Here is a 14465-nt window from a genome sequence, read left to right as displayed (position 1 = left end):
TGATGTGCAATCTCAACAAACCCGTGGCTCAATATTTGTTTTTTTTTGGTAAAAAAATCATTATTATTTTAGCATTGTAGGATACTTGTAAGATAAAAATGTAATATATAGCTTTACTCTTTTTTGAACTGCTAATTTTGACAAACACTACAAATAAAATTAAAAATAAAAAGTGATAAATTCTAATACCCCAGCATCGTAACCCTAGTTGAAATTTAAAAAGATTTACATGATTAATAAAAATCTCAATAACTCCAAACATGCTGATCTAATTTTGTGAATCATTACGAAGTTGATGTAAGGCTAGATAATATTGGATGTTGAGGGCCAACAAAATTACAGGGTAAGCATCAATGTATCATATAAATAGGGTGTAGAGTGAGAGATAATGAGGTACTATTTTACAGAATAGTGATATTTGGCCCACTGTTTAAGCACGCTAGCCAGTGTTAAAATATTATTTTATTTTAATGTTTTACTGTTTAAATATTATTTTAATAATATTTTAACATCGACGTATTTACTGTTCAAGCACGTCGGTAGGCTAAATATCACTATTCCTATATTACTACTTGCCACGAAAAAGCCATAAACGATTAAAGGTTCATTATAGTTAGCAATTTCAAAACGTTTAATTTTAAAATATGCAATTTTAAAAACACAATTAAGTTTTTTGGTAAAATCACAATTTGAATGTTTTTAAAATGCACCTCCTTACTAACGATTTTAAATCGTAGATTTTTCCACATTTTTAAAACAGCCATTATTTAAAAAAATGCAATCCAAAATGAGATACTTTATGCAATTTTATTTAAAAACACATTTTTTTTATATGCAAAATCATAGGACCAAACGGATTTTAACTCACCCAACAAAATAAAAAAGCTATAATTGACTGTTATTTAGCATTACTGGGAAGAAAGATCCCAAACAAGATATACAGTCAAAAAAAACCAAAGACAAACCGTTCAGTGGACACTAATATGCTTAAATTAGATTTTACTACTCCTAACCAATTAAGTACAATACTCGGATGCTTACTTATCAAAAAAAAGTACAATACTCGGATGCTCGAGTCATTGGCACAAAAAAGGAGCCACCCACTTCCTTAATCACCTTTTTTCTTCTCGTGGCTGGATTCAGCATCGTCTCCTTTAGGGGAATCCACCAAGTTGTTTTCACTCAGAGGAGGTGATTTGGGCTCAGAGGCATAAGACTTTTCTGGCAGATTTTCTCCTAGCTTTTCAGCAGCTTCTAGCTCCTCACACTTGGAGGCATCAGAGGTCTCAGGCAGTTCTCCTCCAGACTTTTGAGTAGCTTCCAGCTGCTCATACTTGATAGGGTCAGAGTTGTCAGGCTGTTGTTGTCCTCCGGGCTTTTGAGCGGCTTCCAACTGCTCATACTTAGAGATTACTTGTTGAAGCTCATCATGAATATATAAGGCCTCAAAGAGCATCCCTTCATCATCAGTAGTGCTTTCTATGATCCCCTTAATGGCAGGCTGTGACTGCTTGCACTTCTCCAACATGTTCATTGTAAGATCTTCCTGCAAAAGCACAAGAACTTCTATCAATACTCATTTTTATCTTCTGTCTATACAGCAACTAGATTACAGGGGAAAGTCGAAAACTTCCCATGCATGTTTATCAACATGCATCCATCGTATGAAAATGTATAAACATCACATTAGTCAGAAAGGTCTCAAGTCTGGTTGTCAAAACATATCATGATAATCTTTTTGGTTATACCCAACCATTGAAAAGATTGCAATCTGTATTAACATGGCTGTATTTAGATATATTATGGAACAGGATATCACCAGAGTATGGTAACATAGAATTATGCATTTATATGAAGTAAAGAGTACAATTTAATGCTAGATAGGAGGAACAGATCGACATGCAAAAACTACAGAAATTTTGAATAAAATGGGAAATCTATTTATCAATGAGTATTGCTTTGTTGTTAGAAGTCAGAGAAGTACCTTCAAAGGTTTTGGCTCCGTTTCAGCGTCCAATATGCTGGAGAGCAGTTCAAGACTGTTTCGAGTTACAACAAGATATTCTTTCTTTTCTTCAACTGATAGGTTTCTATAATTCAGGTGGAATGCAGTACCATCTGTATCATGCATTCCTGTGTCAGGGATAGGGTATGTTCCAGGTGGAGACAAAGGCTGTTGATGAACATATGACTCCAAGGAATACTGCATTGGGGGCGAATTCCCTTCTTGTACAAGTGGAGGTGGTATGCTTCTTCCTTTCAAGCTCTGTCATGACATCCATAACAATAATAGGACATCAGTGCCTTCAGATAAATGACACTGGGCATGCTATAAAACAAAGTGCCAAGATTCATTACATCCAGGCAGCACTAAACATAATAAACCAAAAGGAACTATTATTAATGAGTAAAACCAAGTTGAACATAACTTATACCTTCAACAGGCTGAGGCCAACACATTTTGGGTCCTGCTTACCATGTTTATTTTGAACTTCAAATTCTTTTTCTTACCAAAAGGAGGGAAAGAAGAAAATGAAAGAGTTCAATAGAATTGAAATCCCAGTCAACTGAAAATAAGCTGAACCACATGCTTCGGTTGTCTCTGTTCAGAATGTGGGACCTGTCCTGTTCAGCAGTCCAGGTGTGATCTAAAAAGGCACTAAATGTACCCAATTTCAGAGCACTTTTGCCTTGGCTTTTAACTAAATACTTAGGCAGATAGACCACCCACTTCAGAAAATTCCCTGAAGAGATTTTGGTGGAAAATATGCAGGCCACTGGGAGCATCTGTTGGATGGAACATGGCTTTCCAGTTAAAGGTCATAGAATCCCCAGGAAAAACTCAATGAAGTCACATTTGTGCCTCATATAACCTTTTACATCAAGATATACTTGAAACTATGGCTGAGTGCATAAATTAACAGTCATCTAATCATACCCTATGATTGCAATCAGGCAATTCCTCTTTGCTAAAAGATTGCACCCAAGCAGCATTCCACTAAAATATCTCAAACTATTCCAGAGGTGCCTTTTATCTCACTGATCTATCGTTGTAATCACAAGATATCTTGTTCTTTCGTTGTTAACAAAGGTCCATCAGACACTCACTTTTTAATTGATAACTTCACTCACAAGGATCGCGTAATAATATTTCAAAGAAATTATAGATTAACAACAACAAGAAACATATAAGACAATCAAACCCTAAAACGTAAACAGAATGAAAAATAATACAATAAAATAAGATTAGGATCCTTCAGACTTTCTAGGGGTACCTTCTCAGCGAAAACGTTAAGCATCTTTTAGAGGTAGTAAATGATGAGATGAGAAAATTTGAACCATTTAAGCAAAATTTATATTTTAAGAACTCCAGGGGAATATTAATCTACAAAACTAATGACAATCACAAACACACACAGATATCGAGGTGTTCACCATGTAAGTCTGGTGAAACACTGGCAGATAAGCGAGGTCCTCGGACTCTCCCCAAGCCCTAATCAAATCCATTGCTCTCTTCCTGTTCCCCTGATCCGTCAGCGGATTATCGATCATCTTCACCATTTCATCCAACACCTTCTCCGACGCCACCTCCGAGAACACCTTCTCGCAGTTCATGGCACAAGCCTCCAGCAAGTCCAGGCTCAGCCTCTGGCTCGTCGCCGCGCTCTTCCCCCCGCCAGCGATCTTCTTCTTGATGGCCCTCACGACCTCCGTCCCGCTCAGCTCCTCGCCGTTGATCATCTTGCATATCCGCAGGTTCGTCCCCCAGTTCGGCTCCTCCATCGTCTCCAACGTGGCCTCGTCCACCATCTTCGACTCCGGCGTTGGGGTCTGGAGGATCTCCTTCACTTTGCCGGTCACCATTCTGCTCATTTGAGCTCCTCCCGTCTTCAAACGCTCGCCCAATTGAGCTAGCTTCAACTTGTCCATTGTTCCTGTTTGGCTGCCGAGAAAATCAAAGCAAATGAACCTGAAACGGAAAGAAAAGTAAATTTCTTTTATAAATAAGAGCTGAGCCTAAGCTAGCGAATTAGTTTTCATTCTCTTATCCATAAAGGTTTTTTACTGTTTGGCTACGGAGAAAAGTGAAACTATAGGGTATATAAACAAATCCGAAAATTCAAATCAACAAGAAAAATTCACCAATACGATCAAGAATTCGAAAAACCTTGGCTCAGATTGTTCTTTTATTTTTGTTTTTCGTTGGGTTTTTGAGATAGAGATAGATATAGAGAGAGAGAGAGAGAGAGAGAGAAGAGTCAAATACTCAAATCTGAGATACGCGTGGCTTGGAAGGCCGCCTCGTGGATTGTGGTGGGGTCCGCTTGACTTTTATCCAAAAGACGGCGAGGGTCATGTGTGCGACCAGTCGTTTTGTAGGGCTTACGGTAATTTCCTTAAGAGATCCAACGGCTGCCGCGGGTGATCGCACTATTACCAATTTACCGTAGTCTGAAATTGCGTTTGAAAAATAGAGCTTTTAAATTAAAAAATGTTTTTTTTTAAAAAAAAATGTTCATTTATAAGCTTTTGCCAAAAATGTGTTTTGGCCCTTTTTAGGCTTTTTTTACCATTAAAAGCGTTTTTAATTTTTTTATCAAACGAGTACTTTTTTCTTCAAATGGGTTTTTTGAGTATTAAAAGCACTTTTAGGCCCCTCAAACGCAATCCCAAACAGACTTGACTTTTTTGATCATTAAAAGTGCTTTTAATTTTTTTACTAAACGAGTATTTTTCTTCAAACGAACTTTTTGAGTGTTAAAAGTACTTTTAGACCGCTCAAACGCAATCCCGAACAAACTCTAAGAGTTTGTTTAGGATTGTGTTTGAATAATAGAGCTTTTAAGTCAAAAAAAAAGCATTTGAGCAAAAGCTTCATTTTTAAGTTTTTGCCAAAAGTGCATTTTAACCATTTTTAGGCTTTTTTAACCATTAAAAGCGCTTTTAATTTTTTTACCAAACGAGTACGTTTTTTTTTCAAACTGGCTTTTTTAGTGTTAAAAACAATTTTAGGCCCTTCAAACGCAATCTCAAACATGCCCTAAATCTTATATAAGCAAAGAGTAAGTTAATTTTCTAAGAGAAGCAACAGGCTAGCGCATGACTTTGAGCTAGCAATATTAGTTTTTGCATTGAAAATCTGAGTAAGTTAATTTTCTAAGAGAAGCAACAGGCTAGCGCATGACTTTGAGCTAGCAATATTAGTTTTTGCATTGAAAATCTGACGACATTGGATAATATTGTAAGATATTCACGTATCACAATAATTTAAAGTACTTATTTATGCACAAGAAGCTAAACATGTGACAAGGGAAATGGTTGGTGGGGACCGTAAGTTTGATTAAAATATTGATAAGTGAGTGGAGTTGCCAAAATAAAAATTGTTACCATCAGGGTTAGTGTTGATAAAGTGAGCCGCTATGAACACCTATTGTGAAAACGTGGTGGTATGTTATAATTATTGTGTCTCATGTGAGTTAAATTTAATCTTAGTCATGCGTATATAAACTTATGGGTATCATCTCCTTGTAAGCCGATTTTCAATTGTGAGTTATACCCAAAATTTATATTAGTCCTACTTATTATGGACCGACTAGAATTGGAAGTAGCAAAGGCAAAGTGCTAGCCTATCTCACCAGTCTAACTTTTGAAGCTGATGTTGTTGGAACATATCAACAAATTCAAGTTAAGAGATAATGAAATTGATAGTATTAAAGAAAGAGTAATGTTAAAATGAATATTTGTGTTTTTTGTTGTGTTACCTTAAATTGATATGGCTTTTAAAACTATTATTATATCAAAATTTAAGAATCATCCATCACAAATTCAATTGTGATTTTAAAAGTTACATAAATTTTTTAAAAAAAATAAGAGAATACGAGTTTTCTTTATAGCATTAAAAAATAATACTGTGTTTGGACTATAAGATGATGGGATTTTGAGATTATCGAGTTTGTGTATCAAAGGATAATAAGTTAAGAAAAACAATTTTGTTACATGTTAAGAAAAACAAGTTTATTACAATCTGACTTATAATTGCATAAATTTATAAAATCAATATTTGTCACATTATTCCCGATATATTTTTTAAGGGGAAATCATTCAAGTCTCATTAATTGATGAAGGATCACGAGCATAAAACTCTTACATTGCATAACAAAAGTTATGAGAAAATCATAGTCGAAACTACAAGGTTACAAGCCATAAATACATACATAACAATCTAACATTAAAGACCTATTTATAACATCAAAATCCGTTAACCCATGACTAATATTCAGTTGTAACAACATGCCCATATCTTTTTATGGAGTTGATGGGGTTCTTGGATCGAACTGTTCAAAGCTCGATTTATGTCCCTTCGTGAGACCCACCTCGACACGCGCCACTCTATCGCGCGCACCAGGCCTGCCCACTTCCAATGGCACCTGTCGCTTCTGATTCCGGCAACCATGCGACGGATCGTGACTTGCACGCACCTGCGCGTGGTTTTTTTGCTTTATGGCTAGAATCATCAAGCAGCCTTCTTCCAATGGTGTTTTGTGGACTTTTGTGCTTTTTATTTTTATTTTTATTTTTCTCTGTTTTCTGTTTTTCATGTATTTTGTGATAATGGCCTGTTGGGTTGAGGATGCGAATAATTTGATGACTTAAGAGTCGAGGAGGATGAATTTCGGCAGGAAGATGTTGTTGCATATGTATCGGATTGAGTCTGTTTATAACAGACATTATTCCCAATATTGAAATCAAACAATGGCTTAGAATTTGTTCACAATCACAAGAGAGATCTTCTGGCAGCCATATTGTAAGATTCAGGCTTCAGGGTGTCATCGGTGCGAATATTAGTATTATGTAGGAAATAACAACTTTGAGTGATAACATTTTGTTTTTGTTTTTAAATATTAACAAACAATTCAAAATTACTTATACAATATTATATCAGAACATTATTATTATTATTATTTAAAAAAATAAAAATACTATCTAAAAATAGCATTAACAAATAAAGCCCGTACCAATCCAAAAGGATCCTTTCCATTCTAAAGGAAATTGAAAGAATCCGGTTAGTACAATTTAAAAATAAAAAAAATGGTATTTTCAATCCTTTTTCCTTTGCTATTGGCTCAATAGTGCGAGCGGTTTAAGAGCAGGAGACGTGTCCCACGTCTATCCTATGCTGAAAGTTGAAATATAAAGGAGTAGTTCTAGCTTTTAAGCTCTCTCCACGTGTTAAACAATACTACACGTAAATTGTCAAATTATTAATTGTGCCAACAAATTTAATTGAGAAGAAGTTGTTAATTTAATTATTAATTAATATCTTAGTACATTTTTTCATGCATTAGTTCAAGCTCTTTTTTATTAAGTAAGGTGCAACACGTAAATATTAAACTAAAATTAGCCTTAAGCGTGACTATTTAGTTGATTTGATATATAAATTACAGAAACAAAATTCAAATCCAATACACTTCTTTTGATATTATATTAAATTATTAAATTCAACTTATATTTTAATTAAATATTTTAAGTTAATCATTACTTGCTGCGGTGGAATTTGAGCCTACAAGCAAAAGTACACATCGAAATAAATTGACACTTTAAAACTATTTTGGGGTCCACACGCCACACACAAATAGAAAAGAAAAGAAAGTGAAGATCCATTTTCACCACCCTATGTGACGATAGAGCCACCATCTATTGCATTCCTTTCCAAGTGTGGAGGGCGGCGATAGGGTGGATCTCCACGACATTTTTTATTTTTTATTTTTTATTTTTATAACCCATCTATTTAATGTGGTAATGTAGATTTGGATACGCTGATACATTTGTACTATTCAAATATTTCATTAAAAATTGGATGAAAAATATGACAAAATGACTTATTTATTATGAGGTCAAAATTCAATGAGGTTGTTATTTATCATTGGGCAAAACTCATGATCTTTCTAATAGATTTATGAAAGAAAGATAGAAAAGAATCCAACCCTATTGTTTACATGATGAGAATTGCTATTTGTCACCTGTTTTTTGGGTATATAATTTTTTTTGTTTAATCCGTCGTTAGATTTTTTATAGAACTTACATAGGTGAAGGTATAAATCCTATACCAATTTTTTATTTTTTATTTTTAAATTATATGAAAGAAGGATGGGAGAAAACGTTTACGCGATTGACCATAAATTTAAAGAGAAAGGATTGGACTAAGTTAAGTGGCTTCAATTATAAAAACCCAAAAAATTATGCTAAAATAATGAAAATAGTGAGAATGGATGAGACCAAAATATAAAAAAAAGAAATCTAGGGGTTTTTGATATCCCCCCCCCCCCCCCCCCCCCATAGTTGTACCTCTATAGCATTCTTGTGATGCTCTAGTTAAACAACAACAAAAAATAGAACTTGTCTGAGTCTCTGTTTGCGGAAATGGTTTCCCTATCAACGTGGTTTCGGTACATAGCCCACAAGCTCGAGTACTCCGTCTCTCTTAGCTGGAAGGTCCTTCACTTCGTTTTCCCTGTCTACTCATTTACCAGTTTTGATTTCTGCTTGTGGGTTTTGTTGATTTTGAATAATTGGTTCCTCTCATTGGAATTGTCAATTTTCGTTAAATACTTATCTGGGTTCGTGATGATTTGTGTATTTAGTTTTTATTTTTTAGTTTTTAATTTTTTATGGGTTTGTTCTGAATAGCAAATGGTTTTCTGGGATATGATGAAAGTTCTTAGATTTATGTTTATATCAAAGAAGTGTTAGTCAGAGCAATCTAAAATGGAAAAGAGAAGGCGAGGGTTTAGGTTAGGAATTTTAGCTTATAGGTGTGCTCTTTTGAAGATCCAAGGCTCAAGTCTCTGAAACTTGAGGCATCCTCTTTGAGGTTTGCCGCATTTTGAATAATGGGAAGTAATTTTTCGGCTAAATAGAAGGTCAAGTAATGCTTAAATTTCTTGTTGGTTCTTCTTCATTTGTTTTTCCTTTTTTTTGTTGTTGGGTTTTATTGCACAATGGTGGTAATGGGTAAAACTCTTTTCTCTATGGATTTTCCTGACCATATCAGCAATATGATGCAGAACTATCAAAGAGGTCAAATATCCAACAGAGAAGTAGGCGATGAGGTTTGGAAGAATCTACTTCAGGGAAGGTTGACGTACTTGCACTGGAATAAGGGAGAGGAAATGACCCCTACTACAGGTGCTGAAGGGGGAACTCTTCTCGTCCGGAAAATACCAGCTGCAGATCCAACGTAATTTTACCTTTCTCTTACTAAAGAGAACACCTTTTCTGTATGTTTGCATCTTAATTTTCTATTGCTGCGGTTGACATATTTGGACCATTGTTATGATCAATTATATATATTTTTTCTTATGAATTTACTTGACAAACTTGAACATACTCGGTGTCATTACTTATAATTTTATCATACTATGCATTTCTGGTGAGTTGTTAATTGCTTAGGTGACCTTCATAGGAGGCATTTCAATTATCTGTGGGGTTTAAAATGTGATTTGTGATTTCGTAGTTCCGCCAGTGAGTTCTTCATAATTGTTAATCCAAGCTTGATTCTCTAATATTTTTCTTCCAACTTACTTGAACATTTTGAAGGATCCGTTAAACTTACTACCACCATGTTTTTCATTTGAATTCAGCTGCAATTTACAGAAATCTTAATCACATTTAGTTCCATTTCTTCTAAAATGTGTAATTATAATTCACTTCTTCATATTTATCAAAAAAAGAAAAAGAAATTATTAAATTAGATTACTTATCAAAAAAAAATTATTAAATTAGATTATTTCAGGTTAGTGTGAGCCATTTTCAACCACCAGCCCACTATGTCTATCATAAGTTATATTTCATGCATAATCTACTTATCAAAAAAAAAAGTTATATTTCATGCATAATCTCTTTAATATCTACTCATGGGCATGCTCACTTTAATTGAGTCTTTTTATGTAGTTAAAACACTATCTGCTCTGTATTCACTTCTCTGATCAATGTTATTGGACATGAATTTCAAAAAATTAATATGGCTCTATTGTTTTTTATCCTAGTTTCGTCATTTGCTTTTGTGTCCGGTAAATGATAAGGGGACAATGGAGGCATTACATGAGGAATTCAAAGGGAAATGCTCATGCTATTATGCTTTCCACCTTAGCAGGATAGTAAATATTGAGATGGCATACATATTTCTAACCTTAAACACCATTGAACTAGATCATATTTTGCTGGAGACTTGTCAGCTATCATTCACAACTATGAATTGAAACCTGCTTCTCTTGCCCAAATAGTTTTATATTTGAGTGATCTGGAAAATACACGAGAAACAACACTGGAAATTTGGTGAAAGTTCTGGGAGGAATACATATGGATGGAAATTGTTTCATAGTTTCTGGGAGAGTTGTTGTCAATTAGAACAAGTTTATGAAACTTTTCCTTTTTAAGGATGATACTTTTGGATTTTATCTCCTTAAATGTGTTAAAGCATATGTCACATAGAAGATTCATCCCTACAAACAATGGGCACAGTTTTTAGTTTGCTGGTTAGCTTGCAGATGTAACCTGATACTGATGAGACTTGTTATAAACTTTGGAAAGTTGAACAGCTTCCCAATTTGAAACAGAGATGGTACCTTCTTAAATTGAGGTCTACTCCAGGTTCAAATGTTCATTTTGTTCTTACTCTTTATATCACATGCGAAGATTTTCAAAAATTAATGTGAAAAAGGTTTGCTTCATAGGTTTCCCACGTGTTGGAAAGAAAGCATATTTTGTGTTGTTGAGAGTTGAGACGAATAATTTGGATAAGGCCTCCGTGATTATTCTTCCTTGTACATGATGTGATTTATATTAACAAACATGTCTATATGTATGACTTTGGGAAGAAGCTAACAAATCATAGCTTATATTTCGGTTCCATGATGCTGCCATCCTTTGTTTTCCACACTTTTGGTTTGTCTTAATATCACATTGGTCGTCTAGTGTCTTTGTGGCATCTCACATCGCCTGGGAATGAGGATGTGCTTATATGTATACTCGTACCCTTTTTGACATCAACACGTTGTAAAGCTGTAATGGTCATGATCCCATCAGAACTTCGTAATTAAGTAAGCTTATGCGAGAGTAGTACCAGTATGGGTGACCTACTGGGAACTCAGGTTTGGGAGAGCCAAAAGCGGACAATATTAAGTGTCCTTGGGGTAGGACGTTTCAATCTTGATATCTCTTGTTTGACTTTCATGTACAGCATGCATGTTTCTTTGACAGGCGTGTTTTTGTTGGAGATGTTATATTGTTGAAGGACCCCCAGAAGTCGGATAACTATCTAGTCAGAAGATTGGCTGCTACTGAAGGGTATGAAATGGTCTCTAAGGATGAAAAAGATGAGCCCTTTGTTCTTGAAAAGGATCAGTGCTGGGTGTTGGCTGACAATGAAAACATAAAGCCTAAGGTAGATGGGACTTTCTTATTTAGTAATTTGATCATTATATTCAGACAAATTGTCTGGTTTGTTACTGGATTATCCTACTTCTCTTTCTACATGTTATGGATATCAGAAAAGCAAATAAGCTAGAGAGAGAATATTACTCTGCTTCCAAGCAATAAAGTAAAATAGTAATAGATAATTCCACATATCAAATTTCAGTGCTTCTCGTCTTTATGCTTTTCTACTAGGAAGCTTACAGGACTAGCATTGAATTATTCAGAAACGTCAAGTCTTAAGATAAAGAACCTAAAGAAACCTAGTGTTTGATCTATGATATATACTGTGTTCTGGTACTGGTTCTAATTTTGAAACTTTCCATCAGAAAATATTGGAGGAAATTTAATTTTTCTACTTGGTACTTCATAAGTAGAGCTAAGGGACAATTCAGTTCATGATTTAGATTCTGGAATATTTGTGTGTTTATATATATATATATATATATATATATATATATATATATATATATATATTCAGGTGTATTTTTCTCTTTGGCTGATTACAGAATTGTGTTTACTGAAAACACAAGTCCATGGTGAGAGAAGAAATATTATCTATTATACTTTGCTTTCTAGGTTCTATGCTTTTAACATGCACACAAGCTCACATAAACTGGAGCTTATGTAATTTTCTCTTGGTTTGTTCTTCAATGCTTCCAAGTTCACTTCATCTTTTTGTCATTTCGTTCTATTAGAAAAAAGCTCTATCATCTGTTGGTGGAGATCTGCATCATCCCCCTAAAGAAGTAAAGAAAGAGAGATTAATGAGAGTAAGAGACTCCCCTAGAAAAATGAAATAAAAGAATTAGTCTGTGATACTTTAGAATTTACAATTGCATAGTCTTTTATAAAGCATTGCTAAATTTCATCTTTTGTTAGTTAGAAGATGCCTATTTCTCACTTTAGCCTTGAAAGTGAAGATCTTTTAGAGCATGTGCATTTTGGGCTGTTGGGAATTTAATTAATTTTTATTTTTCCTTTCTCAAGAACAACCACTTTGTAATTCTTTGCAATGCTGAATGAGGCACGAAAACTATGTAAATTTTGTAAGATCCAGCATTGTTCAGTAATGTTCTTATTGTGCTGGTCTAGAATGCTTGCAGTTTTAATTGTGTCCCTTTTTAAAGGGGTAGAGTTATTGTTTAACGACGTTTTTTACAGTTATATTCTCATTTCATACTTCATCAATCAAATTCAGTCCCCTCAACAAAAAACCAAAATTAGCATGCTGTAGTTTTGGGAATTTTCCACTTCTGAATCCAGCCCTACATTACCCATTTAGAAGCATGCTAAACCTTATATATGCAGTTATTTATATATTCCCTTCTCTTTATTTCTTCAATATTTTATTATTCTTTCTAACAGATCGAGAGCGGCAAGCAGAGTGGTTAGGATCAATTATTATATTTGGAATATGCTTATACTTGATTCTTGAAATGCTTGGGCACGGACGGATAATTTTTTGTTTTTTTCTCTCTAATAGCAGGAAGCCAATGACAGTCGAACATTTGGTCCTGTTCCCATGACTGACATCGTTGGCAGAGTAATATATTGCCTGCGAACAGCTGTGGATCATGGCCCTGTGCAGAATAGGTGAGCTCAGATGTTCAAGTTCATTTTACTTCCACTCCTTTCTGTTAATGGTAGAAAGTTCTGATGATGGTTGAAATTTTTGTGTTCCTCTACCAGTCATTACAGTATGAGAAAGGATTCACCAGTGTTGCAAGTCGAACTAGATGTAGATGAGATGGCAAAAAATCACAAAGCCTAAAATTCTGCCCCACATAAAGCACTGACATGGTTTGTATGTATTGTTCTTTCCTCCCAATTTTCCAATTGGATTTCTGTTTTTCCTTTTTGGCTTGAACTACAAGGGAAAAATAAAAGAGGACTTTAAATTGTTCATCGGCTATGGAAGGGTGGTGTATTTATTGTTATCCTTGACCGGGTTTGCCGATCGGGTAAGCTGGTCTTTCTTTCCAAACTGAAGCATATGAAGCGGCCTCTGCCGAATTGAGTTTCGGCTATATTTTGCTTTACTTTGGAAAGATACTGTAGTCTTAAAACTAGCCAAAAGGGCAGAGAAGGGAATGAATCTTGTTGCTGTTCTGGATGCTTATGTTGGACCTCTTGGCTTGCCTTTAATTGCCTATGAGCTTACCATTAGCAAGTGTTGAAGTGTAACATCTGGTTCTGAAAACACCCTTTTTTTTGCGCCATAACAGTGCTCTCTGATGGCTCTGTTGGTCAATCTCATTCAGAAAAACATGCTTTGCAAATTTCTCCAATTTTTTTCGTCTACATTTTGATACTTGGACATGGGATTGAATTCTACCTATAGGGGCGAGGGGCGATGAAGATGGGAGAAGATGGCTCTGTTCTTTCCAAATTTTGTTTTTTGTTTTTCAGAAATGAAATTGCATTTAATTTTCATCTAACGTTTCTCGTTGATGCCCTCATTCTCCATGGCAACACAACGCCAATTACTTGATTTCTTTTCCATCAAATGCATAAAAACAAAACAATGGAATCATTACACAACACAAAAAGCCTTTCTTAAATCATTCAAGTTGAATAAAAGTAAACAAGTGAATCCAAAACAAAGAGGAATGGAACACGAATTTTTCGTTAGAGTCAAAGCATGAATGATGGGCTAAGCTTAATATAATTTCAAAATCGGGTGGCCGTGCCCTCTGGCCCCATTGATTCGTCTCCATTGTATATAAAACCAAATGTAATCCATGAATAACGTAGTGATTCTATCTTTTATATGAATGATAAAAATGGTGTGCAACTCAATTGACGTATTGCACCACAGAAACTCAAAGTAGATCTTTAGAACATTTAGCCCAAATATTTGTAGCTTGTTCAAGTATAAAAATGATTTTTTTTAAAAAAATTTTAAATGGGAGGGTGCACATCCAAGTCACACAACCCCGAACCCAAACCCGAACTCGAACCCTAAACCGAAACAGCCTGATACGTTGCCT

General features: G+C 34.9%; 2 protein-coding genes across 4 annotated transcripts; one reads left to right on the top strand and one right to left on the bottom strand.

Moving 5' to 3' along the window:
* Window positions 1-873: 873 nt before the first annotated feature.
* On the bottom strand, window positions 874-4266 carry LOC132166619 (ENTH/VHS/GAT family protein). 2 transcript variants are annotated; one of them, XM_059577468.2, is made up of 4 exons: window positions 4169-4266; window positions 3436-3970; window positions 1985-2266; window positions 874-1546 (listed from the first exon to the last, which is right to left on the bottom strand). In XM_059577468.2, the coding sequence occupies exons 2-4, from the start codon at window positions 3928-3930 to the stop codon at window positions 1109-1111; spliced, it is 1215 nt and encodes a 404-aa protein (XP_059433451.1). In that variant the 5' UTR covers window positions 3931-3970; window positions 4169-4266; the 3' UTR covers window positions 874-1108. The 2 variants fall into 2 exon arrangements, with proteins under 2 accessions (XP_059433451.1, XP_059433450.1); XM_059577467.2 differs by having other exon boundaries at window positions 4144-4249.
* Window positions 4267-8335: 4069 nt separating this feature from the next.
* On the top strand, window positions 8336-13754 carry LOC132166159 (mitochondrial ATP-independent inner membrane protease subunit 2). 2 transcript variants are annotated; one of them, XM_059576933.2, is made up of 5 exons: window positions 8336-8493; window positions 9066-9238; window positions 11260-11443; window positions 12962-13068; window positions 13165-13754. In XM_059576933.2, exons 1-5 carry the CDS (start codon window positions 8422-8424, stop codon window positions 13244-13246), a joined length of 618 nt encoding a protein of 205 aa, XP_059432916.1. In that variant the 5' UTR covers window positions 8336-8421; the 3' UTR covers window positions 13247-13754. The 2 variants fall into 2 exon arrangements, with proteins under 2 accessions (XP_059432916.1, XP_059432915.1); XM_059576932.2 differs by having other exon boundaries at window positions 12959-13068.
* Window positions 13755-14465: the final 711 nt, after the last annotated feature.

Source organism: Corylus avellana, chromosome 11 (assembly GCF_965113065.1).
Source record: "Corylus avellana chromosome 11, dhCorAvel1.hap1.2, whole genome shotgun sequence".
Taxonomy (NCBI): Eukaryota; Viridiplantae; Streptophyta; class Magnoliopsida; order Fagales; family Betulaceae; genus Corylus; species Corylus avellana.
The sequence above is the reverse complement of the archived record's forward strand: the minus strand, read 5'-3'. Positions and strand labels throughout refer to the sequence as shown.